The sequence below is a fragment of the Peromyscus eremicus genome, chromosome 2, assembly GCF_949786415.1.
Source record: "Peromyscus eremicus chromosome 2, PerEre_H2_v1, whole genome shotgun sequence".
Classification (NCBI taxonomy): domain Eukaryota; kingdom Metazoa; phylum Chordata; class Mammalia; order Rodentia; family Cricetidae; genus Peromyscus; species Peromyscus eremicus.
Window position 1 is genome coordinate 96,618,156 of NC_081417.1, and position 19,889 is coordinate 96,638,044.

Sequence of the window (19,889 nt, forward strand, 5' to 3'; positions counted from 1 at the left end):
CATGAAGAAACTTCGCGGCACCACGAAAAGACAAAATTATAGGTATGAAAGGAGAAGAATGGCAGGACAATGGCATGGAGCAGCTTTCCCACAGGATTACAGACAGACTCTCCTAAGTAATCATACTCAGTGCTAAAACACAGAGAAGCCTGCTCCACTAAGATGCCCAAGGCAGTCTTCTGAGTACCATGCTTTAAAATACAAATATTTTCAGTGGGACAATTCTGAGATTATTACCACACATTTACCTCTCTGATAGAATTTCACTTAGGGCCTACTGTTAAAGTTCCAGCACTTGGCTTACAGTCAAATGCCTACACAAATATTTTGCCTGTAGTTTACAATGAAATGGACAATTTGGAATACTTCTATCTTGAGGCAAGAGAAGCTGAAATGTAAAGCACACAGAAATCATTTTAAGAATACTTATTTTCCCTGGGTCTCTTACTCTTTTATATAGACATTTTCTTGGCACCAACAGCTTTATTTTTTTTTTAATCTCTTGAAGTACTGGAGACCAATCTAGCCTAACAAACAGCTCCCTTTCAAAGGGCAAAGTTTAACATTAATTCCTAGGAGACAAAGTCCAGGGACATCTTTGCACAAATCAAATGCATTCCAGATCTGTCATGAACTGGAAACAACAGCGGGCTGCGGGAAGCATGTGATGAGAGTTCTGACATTCCCACAGAGCAAGCACAAAGCCCATCCCTCCTGTCTCTCTGCAGGCAACCTTTCAACTCCAGCGTTGCAGGGAGATCTGAAGAGGGGTGTTGGCGCTCAGACAACAAACTACCTGAGCAAATCTAAAGGGGCTTAATGCCATCCATCTACCGCAGACAAGGAAGAGCTCCCTTCTTCTCTTCATGTCTGTCAACATCTGCTTTCTCAGGATTCTTAAGGTGAAGAAAAAAACAGTAACAAAACAAAACAAAAGGAAAGAAGGAAAAGAAAAAGAACTCATTGTGTCTTCTCCATCATGATTCAGTCTTCTGATACACGAATTTCTTGGACTTATTATTCTCCTTATTACTCCAGATGCTACAAATGGGCCAGTGTGAAGTTAACACATCATTACTGCTAAAATCATCCCTTGGCAGTACTGAGGAACAGCACCAGAAGTCTGTGGTAGTTTCCAAGTTTAACTGAACAGTAACACTGAATTTATAGGCAATCCATTGTCTTGTATCATATATAACACTAATACTATGTGATTAATTTTAAACTGTTTGCCTAAGGGTGTTCTTCCATCACATAAAACATACATTTAGAGCAAAGAATAATATAAGAAGCATGTGCCTTTGCTTCTTTACTAAGCTGGTGGAATCTACATTCTTTTCCTTTCAAACTTTATCTGTGTCCCTCTTCCTCATGCTCATTGAGAGAGGCTCAGAATTTCTTCTGTTAAACAAATCTAATCATAGTAGCTCATGATATTAAAGTGCATTATTAATTATCTAGAGATTCCTTTATAAAGTGCTGCCAACTGGCAGTTTGAAACAAAGTTAAGTTTATTTTCTCACAATTCTGGAGGTCAGGAACTTGAAATCAAGATGTCCCCTAAAGAACTTCATGAGAATGGACCCTTGCCTCTATGGGTGATGGTCCTAGGGGTGCCTTGGCGGATGTCCTAGCCTTCATCTTCACATGGCCATCTTCTCTCACATGGCTGAGTTGTCACAATTACAGGACAGGATCCATCCTAATACAGCCTGTCCTTAACCACATTGGCAAAGAGATTAAATTCTGAGATTCAGGTGGGTAAGGATTCTTAGGACATCATTAAGTGAAGACACGTACCTGCCTGTTTCTTTTCTAGGGGCAGGGACTAGGGGTAGTACTTCAACATATTGCCTCAAACATTAATTTGATTGCTCGACTTTTTCCCAGTACTGATACTAGTATCCCTTATTAAAATATTTTTGACTTTGAACTTGTAGAAGTGGCTAAGTTCAGCATCCATAGTATACCATGCAAGGATTTAGCCATATCTTCATGAGAGAGGGTCATTAAAAGATGGCCAAAAACCTATAGATTATCAGCATAAAAAGATGGATTTTGCTAACCAACCACCTCAGTTGTCAAGGACTGACTGAAGATACGTTACAATCTGTACTTCGGTTCATTCATTTTGAGTTTTGAATGAACAACTAAACTCACAAGGTGATTATATAAAAATATTTTCTTATATTTGAAAAATTAACTCAAAGCTTTTCAACAAAATGAGCTATCATTTTACAAAGAGAACCAGTAAGAAAGGATGCACTCTCACTAGTGAATTTGTGACAGAATCCATAGACAGAGCTTTCTTACTCTGTTCTCCATCCAGACTGGCCTTGTTCAGTAAGAAAACTTCCATTTTAGCGGTCTATAAACTGTACAGTAATAATAATAAGACTGCATTTGTAACATCCCTGAAAAACATCAGCGGATCACTTTTCCTATGTCATCTTCCCCAGCTCACGAGCAGCCTTTAAATCTCTGCTGTTAGGAAACATTGTGGAGGTAAGAACATTGAGGTTTGCACAAAGATGTTGTCCAGAGTTCTTTAAATTGCATCTATGGTGAGACTCGATAATAGAAAACAGTAAATCTTGAATAATAAAGCTTTTTTTCTCAACATAAAGAACAAGGAAAGCATCTGCTTTTTTGTTGTGCACCACAGAAACTTATTTATTCACTTTACATTTACACAAGAATGCTATAATAAAATATCTGTACACTACTTCTGCTACAAATATAGATAATATTTAAAGTGACTTTATATATTCTAATGTAGGAGTTTCACGCTCTAAAATGGGACTGAACACATGATAATTCCTCACCAGTTGTCTCAGTAAACAGCTCCATCTGTTCCCCTTAGTCTTAAACTATTGTATTATAAGATGTTAATACACGGCAGTGAAGCGAAGTGATATTAACCCCCTTAATTTTTCTGTAAATTTATTAATGGCATACAATCAAAATAATTACTAACACACTGCCTTTTTCTTTGTCATTAAGATTAATACTAATGGAAAAACAACAAGCACACCACACTAACATATTTTCAATCTGTTAAGTCAGCGCTAGAAGGTTCTGGCTCCTTCCTATGTCTTCCATGGCTAGATGGTTGTTTTCCAGAAGAACTGCTGCCAACACAGGGTAGCATCATTATTGTACTTATAATGACATGAAATTATAGCAGGTCAAAAACTGAAAATGAATACCAAGATACACATTAGACATAATTTCTTTTTAAAGCTTAGTAAACAATGTTAGCAGAAAAAAAATATATATTAGAGATAAGACGATCCAATATGTTACAATGTTCACAATTTTAAAATAGTAGACTAGTCAAGATTATTGTGAACATTTTTTTGGGGGGGGTCTGCCAGATTGGGGCACTTTTCTAAAACTCAAGATTGTCTCCTTTTTGGGGGTGGAAATTTTTACTTTTTTATCCTAATTTTCTGAAGCTACTTGTCTTAGCTACCTTTGAGTTATTTTGTTTCCATATTACCAAGATGAGCATATAATAATTTTTTTCCATGTGACTATAAATTGTTAGATATCTTCAAAAATAAAAATGAGGTTTACCTATGCAAATATTCCTTCTCTATGACGTTAGGAGCATGAAATGCAAGGGGAAAGAAAAAGTGTGCTCAGTTGTCAGTAACAAATCCCTAAATGTTTCTCTCCCCCTGTAGTTTCCCCCATTGAACACAGCATAGGAAGTCCAGGGGACAGTTCCACTCTGTTACAGTAGGAGGTAAGCAAGTGGCTGGGATGGTTCAGCTCTGGCAGCCCGTTCAGGAGAGAACCACGAGGGTGACAGTGCCTTTTGTCCGCTTAAGGATGGCAACCGCTTCTTCGTGGGTTACTCCTTCTAGACTCTGCCCATTGACAGCAATGATCTGGTCGCCCCTTTTCAGACGCCCGTCTTCCGCGGCTGCTCCCTGCAATTATAAAGTAGTCTTGTTTACTTGTGAAAGAATTCAGCCTCACACAAAGAAGAGCTGAACAAGAATGCAAATTGCTCTGCATGTACACACACACACTGCTCCTGGCGCCCCATCCCATTAGGCATGATGAACACACACAAAAGAGGCCTTTCTCCAAAATGGTTTTAACACTGAGATTCCGATCTGGGAGTGAATTTAGCAGTCAACAGCGTAGCTGGATGTTTTTTTGGCTGTTTAGCACAGCAGTTGGTAGCAGCTAAAATTAATAAAGAATATTTGGGCATTTGCCTAGCAGGAACGATTTTATAGAAACAAGGAATTTCTATCCATAAAGAAGACCTACAGAAAGACAAGAGATCAGTGAGCAACGAGAGCAGCTTCATCAAACAAAGCTATAGACTCCAGAATCCATACATTTCCAAAAACAGAAAGCTCACATGGAGGCTGACCAGAGCAGGGTAAGGCAAAGTGATTATTTGAAAGCCATTCCAGGGCTGGGGAGCCGCTGCTTGTGCAGTACTGATCCAGGATGGATGAGGCCCTGAATTCCATCTTCAGCATACAGCCAGACACAAGCCTCCCAACCACTGCTACTTGTAATTTCTTTCTAAGCTTTGGAAAGGAAAACTGCTCAAGCTGTCTAGGTTCTTACTGTAAGGGTAGAGAGATTCTTCCTATTTCTATAGGCCCGAAATAATTATGATGAAACACAGACATCCTATTCAAAAAAGAACTCCATCTTAAAGCATGCATATAGAAGATAATTATGCAATTAAATATGAGATTAAAAATATGGAAAAGTTAATGAGGAGTGTATAATGATGAAATTCTTAAAATATGTTCTAACTAGCATGCCTTAAATAAATCGTTCCTAGGCCGAGGAAAAGGACTGCATGGTGCTTCTATTCATTGGCAAATGCTGTCTGTATTTTTGGATATACCAATAACTTTTTAAAAAATCTCACAAATTAAGCCTACAGCTAGCTTGTCACAAGAACAACACTTTAAATTGGTTGAAAATAGTAGTATTTTTCTAAAATAATAGAATGAAACTTCCATAAAATAGAGGACCATAGCACTTTAAAGAGCCCGGATGAAGTCTTTGCAGGCCTGACATTCATTTTGTTCTTTTACACTGTAAAATGTGGGATTCCTGGTTTTCTTCTGCAGGGAACATTGTTCAATTTTATTGTCTTTGAAAATAGGTCTTAACAACACAGTATCAACCACTGTATGTGTTTCCATTATTTTAATGACTTCATCAAAATTATAGTCTCTTTATTCTTATTGTCAACATTCTTGAGCTAGTTTAGTAGATGACTACAGCTCTCTACAGAGCTTTCTTTTCAAAAGCAATTGAACCTCTTGATTGCTATCCTGCTTCATCATAGCTGACAGGGTTGCTCAGCACTCTTCTAATTTAAAACATGCTTTTCTTTTCAATTAAACTTATAAACACTCTAGTTATAACATGAGATGCATTTTGTGTATTTTTCTGTACCTATGTTGTATTTTGCAACTACAAAAGAACACAGAGGAAAACATGTCAGTCCTTGACAATAGATATATATGAAAGTCCATTTTCAAAAGATCACCATGTACAACTTCCTTTCAAATGAAAAGGACAGGCTTAATTATTTTGTGTATATTGCTGAATTTCCACGGAGTTTCAATTTGAGCTTATTTTTCTCTAAACATAACTAAACCTCAAATTGGACAAAAATATTTAATGACCTGTTCCTGCAGGGAATTTAGAAAGAAAATATCATCGGTAACCATTTGGCATCACCTCAGGCCATAAACTAATAAGCCAGCTGCTGACCAGTGTTAATTAATTAATGTCTAGCAGGGAACAGAATGGTTAAAACTTGAAAGCTTACCTTTGCAAACACTGTTTTAACATAAATTGGTAAGTCTCCGTGAGGGCTGCCATATCCTCCTACAATGCTGAAGCCTAAGCCATCTGGTCCTCGGTCTAGTGTTATAGTCTTACACTGTGGAGGTCTACAGAAAAGGGAAGGAGAAAAGAGGTTTGTGACTAAACACATACACACACCACACACATATACACACAACACACACCCACAACACACACCTACACACACACACACACACACCCACACACACACACACACACACACAATCATTACTCTCTGTGCTTTGTGCATTATCTGATTCAAACTACAGTTAGCATGCTTCTTCTGCATGATATTAATAAGGAAGATGTTATTTATTGCTTGATCTCACAGCACAGAAATTCTCATTCTTTCTTCAGTTTATTGGGCGAGAAGAGGGTAAAAGTTTGGAAGACTATAATGGAGAGTTATAAACACTAGTCTCAACTCCAGAGGGGAAAATCAGTTGTGAGCCATGTAGGAGCAGCAGCAAATAATTTGAAAATTCAAATGTGCCACTCTTTACTCTTCCTCTTTTCTAGTACTTTTACATTTAGTGTTGTTTTCAAATATATTCAATGTTTTCAATCAAAAGTTCAATAAAGAAGAGTAAGACATCCTCTCAAAAAAAAATCAAAACTGAAAACTGGGAAAGTGTAGTAGGATGAACAGCTGTCTGTAATCTACCCATCTCTGACTAGGTAACTATCTCTGACCAGATAACTGTCTGTAGTCTACCCATTTCTGACTAGGTAACTGTCTCTGATCAGGTAACTGTCTGTAACTTACTTATTTCAGACCAGGTAGCTGTCTGTAATCTAACCATCTCTGACTAGATAACTGTCTCTGACCAGATAACTGTCTGTAGTCTACCCATTTCTGACTAAGTAACTGTCTCTGATCAGGTAACTGTCTGTAACTTATTCATTTCAGACCAGGCAGCTGTCTGTAATCTAACCATCTCTGACTAGGTAACTGTCTCTAACTAGGTAACTGTAATCTACCCATCTCTGACTAGATAACTGTCTCTAACCAGGTAACTGTAATCTAACCATCTCTGACTAGGTAACTGTCTCTAACCAGGTAACTGTCTGTAATCTACCCATCTCTGACTAGATAACTGTCTCTAACCAGGTAACTGTCTGTAATCTACCCACCTCTGACTAGATAACTGTCTCTAACCAGGTAACTGTCTGTAATCTACCCACCTCTGACTAGATAACTGTCTCTAACCAGGTAACTGTCTGTAATCTACCCACCTCTGACTAGATAACTGTCTCTAACCAGGTAACTGTCTGTAATCTACCCATCTCTGACCAAGTAACTGTCTGTAATCTACCCATCTCTGACTAGATAACTGTCTCTAACCAGGTAACTGTCTGTAATCTACCCATCTCTGACTAGGTAACCGTCTTTGACCAGGTAACGATCTGTAACTTACTCATTTCAGACCAGGCAGCTGTCTGGAATGACATCTCTAACTGGATGACAATGAAAAGCATTGGCACTTTCTACTTCATACTTCTCCCATTGTTCTGCCTCTCTGTGAGTGCCAGAACATGGGACAGAGATTGCATGTGTCTGGAGCATTTGATTTGAAAGCAACAAATGATATACCACCAGTAATGTCTGTGCTCACCCTAAATCATCCGGAAATATACTGCTTGATGTTAGCCCTGTGAAAGCAAGACACGGATTGGCAAGCTCTTGCTGATGACCTGTGACCACGCTCACATCTCCCCCAGCAACCACCTGTGTGTGGGCAAAGCAAAAAGAGAAGAATATATGTTCATGTAGCTTAAGAGACCCCAAAAGACTTTTTTCCAAGAAATAAACTTGGCTTAAAATGAGTATTTTACTGCCTACTTTATCAAAGAAATGATTAAAATATTATTAAAAAGAAAGGAATTTCACAATGCCCAGACACCTCTTAACTGTCCAGATAGTAAAAACATCCTAAATTAAATTCTACAGTTTTCTTTGATGTTTATAAATCATGACCTCATGTGCAATTATTTTTCAAAGATCTTTAGAAGACATGCCACTCAGAGAGCACACAAAATTCTAACAATTAATCATTAGTTGCTAAGGCCCTGTACTTTTCCCTTTAGATATAAAATGGGAAATAATGAAGGCATCAGGATGAAATGTTACAGAACATGTTTCATAATGCTTTCTTGGAGCTCTCATCTGAATCACTGACGTTCAAGGGATATATTAAATAAAATAGTAGCAGGAGACTGAGTCATTTCTATTTAGCACCAGAGCTCCTGTGTCCTCAGGCCACCTGTATTCTGAACCGTGCTGGAATAAAAGCCATACCTGCATTTCAATGGAGCCAGAGGCGTTTTTCATCAAGTTAACTGCTTGTGTATGAGTCATCCCTTCAGTGGATGTGCCACAGATGGTAACAATCCTATCCCCAACCTGCAAGACAAATAGCCACCATGCAGAGCAGGACTAACAGGCCAGCATAGTCCTTCTTCTCTACCACTCAGCACGCCTAAGTTGCCACCCACCACCAAAATATAACCAAGGAGATCACTAACTCAAATCTAAGAAGGAGCTACAAAAAGAGACTCGGCGCACATGAACTTGATAGTTCTAGGGGATGGCGAGTGATGAGAAGAAAATACTCTTCCCTGGCCCTCCTTTCTCCTGAGTAAGATAGTACTTCTTATTAAAACCATAAAGTATCAGTGTCATTGAGAAGCCAGATCTTCTCTGGACATAATCACCATGAGTGTTAGATGAAACCTTAAGTCAGGGGTTGGCAAACTGAGGGCAGCAGAGCTAAGCTGGCACACTGCCCCCTTCAGTTAATAAAATCTGCTTGGAAGACAGCATGCTTGCTTGGCTATTTCACAGGGCAGAGCTGAGCAGCTGCAAGAGAGTCCTATGCCCCAGTTTAAAGTGTTCACTTGCTGTCCTTCAGGATGTTCATGGACTCTATGGCACTATGGGATAATCAGGTTCTCAGCATCCATCATAAGTTTAGAAGTGCTAACCACTCACTCCCCAACTGGAGGCTATTCAACTAAAATATGACTCCTCTGGAGACTTCGCTTGCAGCTCGGGCCTAGGAGATTTTCCTTCAGAGACCCAGCTGCAGAAGTCATGACTGCTGGGCCAGCAGGTGTTCCAACACTGCTCCACACTCAGGCCGTCCCTCAACCTTGAAGCAAATCTGTATGTTCTGTAGTATTTTGAATCATATTTGCATTAAGCTTCAGTACAATTTTTAATAAGATGAAGTAAATAACGTTTTTCAATTTGGTATGTCAAATCAGCACTTAAACCAGTGGGAGTTTCCCTCCGTACTTGTGCTCTGAACATACTCTGTTACCTTTTCAGCGTGTTCCACAGTTGTAACTGCCTTACAATCTTGCACCTGATGACATCGTGGTCCTGTTTGTTATTCTTTATCTTCCATTTACAGTAAGTGCAGCCTAAGCTTCACTAACTATTTAAAAGCAGATTTAATCCCTGGCCATAGGCGGCTGGACTGAGAAGCTGGAAACACCTCCTAGATTTGCTAAGGCCATTGTGGTTAGCAGGAAAACTTACTCTGAGTTTCTGGGTTTGCGCCGCAACACCATTTGGATGCATCATTGCAATAAATATAGGAACATCACCAAGTGGGCTGCCTAATCCTCCAGCAATGCTGATTCCCAGTGAGTCAGCAGGCCCCTGTCATGGAACAGACAGATTTTAAACTGACCTTTTGTTTGTTCTTTGACACACAATATTCTATTGTCAGTTAGGATCTTCTAGGTATGAGGGTGGAATATACTTCATTTGACACAAGAGGTTTAGGAGAGTAAGTATCTGTTTGGGGAAAAAAGCAATCAACACATACTAAATCTTGTTGAGACTGATAAAAGGCAGGAGAACTCCGGAAGCAAGAAGACTACAGAACCAGATAGTTCCTGACTTTGAACATGGGTCTAACACTCTCTAGTGCCAGGCCTGGAGCACATGTACTGTCCCCAAAAAAACTGTGGGTCTTACAGAGGCCATCAGTGAACATGAAGCATATTGTGATGGCACGCAATGTTGAGAAGGCTGTGCAATAAGTCTCAGCAAACCATGCCTTATGTTCTCTCTTACACATGGCTATTATTACGTCATATATCTGAAATAAAGGTTTATTCATCAGCACAAGAGAGGCAAGGAATTATTTTGTGTAGGGACACTTTTGACAGTACAGAAAATGTAAATAAAGGCTTTTCATTATGACTAAGGAATATGACAATGATTGAATTGCACTATTTCCACTGCTTACAATGTACATACAGATTTTTCAGATGGGCACTATAAACTATTCAACAAGAAAATACAAACAGAAATGCCTTAGAAGAAAACAAATTACCTTTTTTATTTCGACTGTTCTTAATCCCTGAATCTCAGATGCTACTGTAAAGGCAGAAGCAGATAAAATGTCTGTTAAAACATTTTTAGGCTTACTACCATTTTAGCCAATGCAAGGAGCTGGATGGCACTGCATGGGCTCTCTCTTTTTCATAAGGGTGCGCTTGGTTACCAGCAGAACATATGATCAAATCCACTTCACATGGAACTCTATTTCCCCAATGGGAACACCATTCCATTCCATTCTTCCCTGTTTCAGCTTTGATTATGTAACTGTACAATCTACTCTGACTGAGTCAAGAGCAGACGATGCTTTGGATAGAAAGCTGTTCACACAGCTGAGAGGAATAGTTACGGATGAGTTAAAAAAAAATCTATGCACTAAGTGTCTAAATTTCTAGAATATTAGTCACATTGCAAATAGAGACTGCCATATGGCGAGTTCCTTCAATTTGAAAAATTCTCAACCAATGCATCAAGCCAAAAATCCTCTGTGCCATGATTTTATGTAATTAAAACACAGGAGAATTGTGTCAATTTTTTCAAAATTTTTGTAATTTTAATGAAAAAAAATAAGGCTTTGCTTAGTGGTATTTCCTGATTTACTGGAGTTACATTCAATACAGAAAAGGAACAAAATCAAATATACTACTCTGCTTGGTATGAAACAAATGATAGGATTTTGAGAATAATGAATCTATAACTTGTAAAGTAAACATAAGTGGGAAAAACTGCCACAGGGCATGCCTTCATTTGCTCAGGATTTTGGCCAGTGCATGTTTTATATTTACATTAGGATATGAGATGGCTTGGGGAAGAAATGGGCTCAATGGTAAACAATCAAAAAAAAATTAGTGTCAGCAGCCAAAATCAGAGCAGTACACTTCATGCATAAACGTTAAGCCAGTCTTACGTGCGTTCTTCTCCGTGCTGCTCTCCAGTGATTCAGACGCATTTACTCCAGAAAGGGGGAGAGTGAAGGATGACAGGCCACTGTCACTCACCTAAAATGTACAGCAATTATTACAGACAGTTCGGGAAATGGTAATTCCCCTAAGTACAAAACATTTCACAATTCCATTTGTTTATCTCATCTAATGAGAAATACTTTTAAACCACAGTGGTATTTGGCAATTTAAAGGGCAACTTAAGCATAGTCATTGGTTTCTTTTTTCTGTTCAAGGAATAATGACACAAATAATTGAAGATGAAAGGACAGTTGATTTCAACCTATGTCAAATTTTAGTGGTCTTTCATAATCCCTCTCAAGACTTAACTTCCTTTGAATTTAAACAACTACATAATAGCCAGGGCTTCAAACTACCTAACAAGGGCCAGTGAGCTGGAACCTGATGGCAGTAATTAAAAAGTTAGTAAATGTGCTTTATGAACAGACTTAGGAAAAGGAGACTCTGTCATCAGAAGATAATACTGTGGAGAAAATCTTGGCAAGAATCAAATTGTTCGTTTATCGTATTGGTGTGTGTGTGTGTGTGTGTGTGTGTGTGTGTGTGTGTGTGTGAGGGGGCCTACATGTGCATGTAAGCATGCATGAGTGGACGGCACAGGTCTACCTTAGGTACCATTCCTCAGGAGGCATTCACCTTGCTTTCTGAGCCAGGGTTTCTCTCTGGGGCCTGGAGCTTGGCAATGGGGTGAAGCTGGCAGGTCAGTAAACACCAAGCTGCTTTTACCACCCCAGAACTGGGATCGAAAGCACCACGGAAGCTGGCTCTTTCAGTGGGGTCCTGGGGATTTAACTTAAGTCGCCATGCTAACTCCGCATACACTCTCTCCCTAGCCCATGAATCAGGTTATTTCAATGTCATAGTTCTATAAAGGAGATGGCTTCCAATCACCTACCTGGAATTTCCTAGGTGAATAGTGATTGATGTTTGTCTGACAGTATCTTAAAAGTACGTCACCTTGACTGGATCTGGTACACTGATTAGGTGGCTAACTTTGAGACTATGGAAGAAGAATGCTGGAAACAAAGTCCCTCGGATTTCCAAGAGCCTTCAAGGTCCAGTGGCCCTACCAGCCATGTTTCCCCTCTTCTTCACTGTCGAACTCTACACTCAGTTCCACACTGCTAGAGGGCTGGATCTGGATCTGGCACCCTGGGCAGACTGTCTGGGGACATCGCTGAGCTCCTCTTTGCATGTGGACCAGCTTTATTCATGAACTCTGTATTTACCCACCTGGCTGCTTTGAGAAGGCCTCCTCTCTGAGTGGAATGGACCAGCTTTGATTCTTCCCACTTCTAGGGTTACTGTGCCTAAGGAACACTAAGGGAGGAAGTTTATGAAAATGTTAAAACAAAATTCTACAATTATCTTTAGAAAAACATGGTCTAAACTAAAGGCATCTTCCTTTTGTGATTTCCATAGACAGGGCAACCCCTATCCTTTCTTAAAAATGGTTTTTAAACATTTAAACTCATAAAAAATTAATAATAATATAGAAGCCATAAGTGTCCATTTTCAGCATTCCACAATTCACAGGGAGATCATTTCTACCAAGACAAACAGAAATTGAGAATTAAGTAATTTCTCCTGAAACACCATGACCATAAGAAGGGCAAATGAAGCAGGGAAACCCAGGTTTAAAATGCAAACCAAAGCTCAAATCCACTGCCCACACAACTTACATTTCCCTTAATAGAAAAGATACTCAAATAATTCAGTCAAATTTCCTCGGTGCATGGTCGTTGAGCAGATCTACTCTATAATACTTAGATAAATACTTCTACAATTGTAATGTTATGAGCTGACACCAGGTAAGAAATGCGTGTGGTCTAACAATAACGTAAGGGGCACAAGGAGGTGTCTGAGATCTAGGGCTTTTAGAGTCAATTTTCCTATTATTCCCAAAACACTTCAATAAAATTTATGTACATCCATTATTTGTATATTTAAGACCGTCTCTTATAAAATAAAGAATTAGACAAAACAGCACAAGCTGGATCAAGCCAAACATACAAATATAAATGTTTATGGCTCTCATTGTGTATTGTCTGACTGTTTTTAAAATAGCTAGCTGGACTGACTTTAAAATCACTTATGTTATCTTGCTGTGACCTCCTCCTCTCTCTTTCTGTAAGATCGGCCAGTCTCACAGAGCTAACAATGTTCCTAATTTATTTCCAAAATGAAGATATTCTTCCTTAAAGAATTCTGGTCACTAGCTAAGCAAGGCTTGAGGCTGTAACTCCAGAACTCAAGAGGCTAGGCAAGTAGGTCGCCATGAGTTCCAAGCCAGCTTAAGCTACATAGTGAGTTCTAGGACAGCCTAGGCTAGACAGTAAGACCCTGCCTCAAACACCACTCCCCTGAGTCCACAAAAAGGAACAATTTTGATCACTTTGTTTTGATGACTTTAATAAACAACAGGTTTAATGCGTGCTCCATTAATAACTAATGATAGCTAATAATTAATGTAGTGTGCCAGGTCCTATCTATCCAAACCACTGAGGTTAAGGTGGAGCTTCACCTGGAAAGACCTCTGGGAGTCCAGCCTGAGAGGTTCCCATGGCAGCACATGCCCAGCAGCCCTAACAGCTGTGGACCTGACACACATAACAAGCTTGTGTTCCCTCAGACCCAGATGTAGGGAATAAGCAATGATAGTGTTTTCAAGTCCATGCTGAATTAAACTTCAGGAGAAAAATACATCAGGCAAAGGAAATCACAGTAAACAACACCTCATTTATAACACAATTGCCTCTAGAAACTGAACTGTTTCCTAACAGGGAAACTCTACCTCCCACAAGTTGTTTTCTAATGAATATTCTGTATGTCACAGCTTATTTTCAGGGTGACTCCACCTTCCAACAGAGAACTGTTGCTCATGAAGAGCTTTCTTTGGGGAAAACCTGTTTGACAGTGTAAGATGTACTAAAGCTCTAAGTGTTGTTGGGGGTGGGAGCCTCAGAACTGTCACAGTAATTTCTGGTGTTGGTGCTATGACTGAGTCTGTACTAAGCTCCCTTCAGAGCAGGAGGATGACACAGTCGAGGACAGTTTGACATTCACTTTAAAATAGAGCAACAGTCTTGAGTCAGATGGGAACCGGGCTTGTGTGAAACAAAGTGAAATTCTGCCACTTGGTGTCACAAAACTAAATACCAATTCTGCTGTGCCTAGAAAGGGGTTCAGGAAGGGGCTGGAAAAGAAAGGCCATTACCTCCTGCGATGCTGTGGGGCCCAGGTGGCCTCCTAATGCCTCAAATGAGTGACTTTACTTAAACCAAGTTATAAGAATATATCCAGAAAGAAACACGGAAGAATAGATGTGAAAACTTTTGTGGTCTGAATATATATTTTTCTTTTAACATGCACTTTAAAAATGTGCTATTATTTCAGGTATTTGTGTCATTCTAACAGAGTTGCTAGGCAAATATACAACAACATAACAAATGATCATAAATTTATTGTTTTATCTGAGATGACTAATAACACATATAATTACTATACAAAATTAAGCTTGTTACTTGCTTTCTACCTTTAGCAGGGCAGCAACTGCTTCTTGGGTGGCATTACGGACATCTTCTCCATTCACCATTAAAATCTGGTCCCCCTGCCTCAGTCTCCCGTCAGCATCTGCAATGCCTCCTTTGACAATATCTGATACAAATACCCCGGTGTCATTTCTGCAAACAACAGTACATTTCAGCATTAAGACTGGTTCTCAGCTGCAGCGCAAGGCTTACTTAATCAGAAGTGGTTCTTCTAAGTGAAAAGTTTGTCTCTCTTTAACATTTTTGTAGTTTTGTGTAATGCTGGGGTAGTTTTGCCAGAATATGAGACGTGACAGTGAATTGTATCTTAAAAGGATATCTCATATATTGAAAGTATCTCTTGGAGCATATTTAGTATTCCTTAGTTATGTACTCTGAATAAGTGAGTACAATTCTTATTTTATGGGTACAGCACCAAGGAGGTGATAAAACCAGCATTGAGGAATCAGTGGCTGGGTACTAAGCACATGGTTTTCCCCCACACCCCACTGAAGTTGTCTATGAACACTGGCCTGCAGTTATGTGAGTATGTTGAGATTATCACCAATGCCATTAACTTTACTGAAAATAAAGGATAGATATGTACTACAAACTGAAACTGTTACTTATAGTTTAACCACATTACTATGATGTCTTTAAGTCACTATGTATAACAGATTTAACTTTCACATACAAATATATATTTATTCAAAACAAACAAACATTAATCTTATTGTTTCACAAGACTGAAACAAACTTCTGGAATTTTCCATTAAGACACAAAGGTAACTGTAAATAGGATTTTACAGTAAAAGTTGAATTACACAAGAAGACTTCAAACATACCATCTGACCACAAAATCATTCCATCTGACCATGGCTTTTCTCATTTTTAAACAGGAAGTTAGGATTAGATGGTCTAGTTAGGATTTATTACCAGATGTTTGTATAGTGTTCTGGTCATCTAACAGACCACAGCAGCCTTGCATCTGAAATGATTTTTGCAAGTGGTACTGTATCCCCCAAACAGCCTATTTTTCCCAGATATATTCCCACTGAGATTCAAGTAGCATCATGCACTTTCCCTATGCATTAAAAAAAGTTAGGTCTTCGATTTTCCCGGAAAAAAAACAAACAAACTTGTAAGTGTGTGTTTTAATTCCAATACAGAAGTGTGGCTGCAGCCTAGATAAGCACAACCCATGGACGGTGCCTCACTGGAAGGCTGCTCTGACATGGCTGTTTGTGCAGCCTAAGGACAGCTGGTGGTAACTCAAGGCTACTGCAGCCTACACAGGAGCTGATTCTGAGTTCTGACTCATCTGCTTAACTATTCCACAGATTCTGATCCTGATGGTCTTATAACACAAAAGGAAGAAATGTTTATGAAAATCACTACTGAGGCCGGGCGGTGGTGGCGCACACCTTTAATCCCAGCACTTGGAAGGCAGAGGCTGGCAGATCTCTGTGAGTTCAAGGCCAACCTGGGCTACAGAGTGAGTTTCAGGAAAGGTGCAAAGCTACACAGAGAAACCCTGTCTCAAAAAAAAAAATCACTATTGGATAATCTTACTTCTATAAACATTGGTTAATATAGATTACATACCAATATCCTTTAAATATTATATATCTTCTCTTAATACCCTGCTTTATGCTTTCAGTCCTCTGCTGGTGGTACATGCCCTTCACGATGACCCTCATCCCTAGACTATTTACCCTCTGTCTCCTCTTTTCTTGAGACCTTTCACCTGTCCTCATTCTTAAATAGGGAACTCAGCTGGTCCCTGTCTCATTTCCTTTTCTAGTACTCCCAATGTGCCTATCACTCTCAATAAATTCACTTGCTACAAGAATCAGAGTTTCATTCATCAGAGCATAATTTTTAAAAACACTTTAATTTTAAAATTTGTATTATTTTTTTGTAGTGTATGTGTATGCTACCTGTGTGTGAGTACCAGAGGAGGTGAGAAGAGGGTGTCATATCCCCTGGAGTTGTAGTTATAGACAGCTGTGAGCTACCACCAAGTATGGGTGCTGGGAAATGAACCCAGATCCTCCGGGAAGAGAAGCAAATCAGCCATCTTTCTATCCCTTGAGGATGAATTTTCTGAGGTCATGAACTATTTCTTATTTAACTGCTCCTCAGGACACAATGTATCTCTTGGCAGACAGACATTTCACACCAAATGACCTTTTGCTTAAGAGTATATAACCCTCCAACACATTGACTTATAAATGTCAATAGTGACAGAACATAAAACCTTCAATGAAGGCTACAATCAATTGCAATAGGGCCCTGGGTTTGTTCTCCCCAACATACCTCTTGCCAACAATACTCAATCCAAAGCCTTTGCCTGGCCTCTTTTGCAGCTCAATGGTGAAGGTGTCACATACATCCTCCTCTTTGTATGGGGCCTCATCTCGATAGAGCGTCAGCCGTACTCTTTGTGGAGTTTGTCTTAGGACATTGATCGCTTCATCATGCGTAGCCTTCCTCAAGTCAATACCATTCACCTGTACAAAACAGGGCACTGATGGTGAGGAGCTAGGTGAGGTGAGTGAAGGAAGGGAGGGAGGAGGAAGAAGGGAGAGAAAGAAGGGAGAGAAAGAAGGAGGGAAAAGTCCATCACCCTTGACCTTTGCTTTTTACTCTAGGTTAAAAATAAGCATTCGTACCTCTAAAATCTGGTCTCCAGCCCACAGCCTTCCATCTTTACATGCTGCCCCTTCTTCATAAACTTCATGGATAATAATAGCACCCTAGAGCCCAAAACATAACATACTCATGTGTTATCCGTTTTCCCTAGGTATGCTGAGAAGATGGGAATCCAAGGACACTGTACTTTGTATATAGCTAAAAGGGCATGCACTTTATGGGTCCATATGTGAGCCACACATCATAATGTGAGGAAGCATCTAATGACATAATTTTTGTTAAAACATTGCAAGAAGTGTATACTTTTTTCTAATAGAGAAATTCCAAAATAAAACTCATAAAATTTATAAAGCATATGCAAATATAATAGATATAGCACGATTATAATCTACAAATGGAAAAACTTTTAAAATATTTTGACATGTCAAAAATTATGTATAAAGTATTTCATACTCTTCTCAATATGGGGCTGAGATAACCTGGGTATAAGTAAAAAGGAAGTTAAACAATGCCAAGGGACCGGTGAAGTGACACAAACACTTGGAAATTTTATATGTAACAGAGCCTATTTAAGTCAGTCTTGACAAAGTCAGAGTCATAATCCCAGTTTTTGTTACCAATGATATATTTCTTTCTCGACCTGTACATCACATTTAACAAAAGCGACAGAAATCTCCCTGTAGTCTCATGGACCACCTGAGTGCCTGCATACTGGGTAGGGTACTCACCAGCAGTGTATCGGACCCCCCAACAATACTCAGGCCCAGTCCTGTTTGCCCTTTGGAAATCTCAATCGTTGTTTCACAGCCAGGGATGATGGGGCACGTGGCAGGATCAGAAGCAAAGACTGCTGGTGTCGACGACCTGCTTGTACCTAAAAATGAGTTTAGAATGAATAAGCCACGAATACAAATTGCTTAGAAAGACTGCATGTCAAATTCAGCACACACGTGACCTATGAGGACGGAGAAAGGAAAGAGATTAGGGAAAAGGCAACTTCAAATCTGTCTTGAATATTTTAGCCATTTTGTATTTAAAATATCAAAGTAGTATGACTAATTCATCATCATTAAGCTGGGGCTAGGCATAAAATTACTTGGATTTTTTTTTATGTTATTTTGTAATTTTTAAGTTGCTGGCGGTAAATAGGACAAACTATGAAAGGAAATAAATTGAGAGTCGGGTTGAGCCTCTACTCTGAATTCAGTAACCTATACTTTTCCAGAGCCAAACACGCTCCCTATGGAAGAAGTATTCGTCACACTCAGAGCTGAGCTGGCCTGCAGAGACTCACAAGCACACTCAGGGGGACGCAGCTCATCATTAATTCTGGTCATGGTGCTGTATCACGATTTAGCAGTTTTTATCTTCTTTTTCTTTGTATCATGAAGCATCTCTTCTTATGTAATCAGTTTATTTGCACATATATAAATAGATGCAAAAATATTCCCTTTATTCATTTCTTATCTTTCTTCTTGAGTCTCGTGGTATTTTTATACTTTCAACATTAAATCCTGCTACATACCTTTCTGAACACAGTGTGAAAAATAAAGAGAACAATCCCCTGCTTTGTTTTCTGAGTATGCATAAGACACACATTTGATGACCCAGGAAAGGGCAGGTTTGGGGAGCCCCTCTTGGTGAGGTATATGCTGTAGACAAGATGTTCTCTTTGCAGGAAACCAGAAATAGACTATACTCTGACTCCAGAAATGGTAAAAACAGGTGTATGATATTTTTATTTATGCTAAGTTTTCATTAAGCATTTCATATTTTATACACAATGCTATTTAGGATCCCACATTAAATGAGAAAATCTTCATTAAAGTATTAACGGGTTATTTCAATGAATTTCCCAGCCCTTCTAAACACAGGATTACTGTTATCAGCGATGTTTTACTTTAAGACTTTTCAATGGGTGTATTACAAATGCTTTTAGCCCGTTTTTCCTTAACAAACTGTCAAATGAATGGACTATTTCAGCTTGTATTATAAGTCGAGAAAGTGTCTCCCTTTCCCACCGTCCACAGAAAAGGTAATGTTTAAATCATTTCTAAATGCTGCTTTAGAGAGTTTACAGTTATTTATTATTTTATTATCCATGGACATTCTTTTTTAAAAAGTAAGTCAAGTAACTTTTTTTTTGAGACAGGGTTTCTTGTGCAGCTTTGGCTGTCCTGGTACTCCCTCTGTGAACCAGGCTGACTTAGAACTCAAGAGATCCACCTGCCTCTGCCTCCTGAGTGCTGGGACTAAAGGTGTGCACCACCATTAATAATTTGTTCCATATACTAAATTGTGAGTTTAGTGATATAAGAAAGTCTCACCCTTCAGTATCTCATCTAACATATCTAACATGAGCTTTCCTTTTCCCTGAACTCCCAACTTGGATCTATCATGTACACAGCAATACCTGGCACTTTTAGCTTTAGTGCATTAGCAACCAGTATTGATCCTAGCTGTGAAACAGGATCGTTATGTATCCACTTCATATACCAGGAGACTGAAGCTCACAACTCCTTTCCC

At 39.2% G+C, this 19,889-nt stretch overlaps 1 protein-coding gene across 1 annotated transcript in view; it reads right to left on the minus strand.

The window, feature by feature from the left end:
• Nucleotides 1-2,645: 2,645 nt before the first annotated feature.
• Mpdz (multiple PDZ domain crumbs cell polarity complex component) overlaps nt 2,646-19,889 on the minus strand; it is a 162,149-nt gene continuing 144,905 nt past the window's right edge. The window contains exons 36-47 of the mRNA XM_059254482.1: nt 18,092-18,237; nt 17,384-17,467; nt 17,028-17,221; nt 14,714-14,861; nt 12,412-12,498; nt 11,124-11,214; nt 10,212-10,255; nt 9,407-9,529; nt 8,162-8,266; nt 7,479-7,591; nt 5,825-5,948; nt 2,646-3,938 (exon numbers count right to left, since the gene is read on the minus strand). Coding sequence (XP_059110465.1) covers nt 3,792-3,938; nt 5,825-5,948; nt 7,479-7,591; nt 8,162-8,266; nt 9,407-9,529; nt 10,212-10,255; nt 11,124-11,214; nt 12,412-12,498; nt 14,714-14,861; nt 17,028-17,221; nt 17,384-17,467; nt 18,092-18,237 — 1,406 coding nt within the window. The 3' untranslated portion in view covers nt 2,646-3,791. The remainder of the gene's footprint in view (nt 3,939-5,824; nt 5,949-7,478; nt 7,592-8,161; nt 8,267-9,406; nt 9,530-10,211; nt 10,256-11,123; nt 11,215-12,411; nt 12,499-14,713; nt 14,862-17,027; nt 17,222-17,383; nt 17,468-18,091; nt 18,238-19,889) is intronic.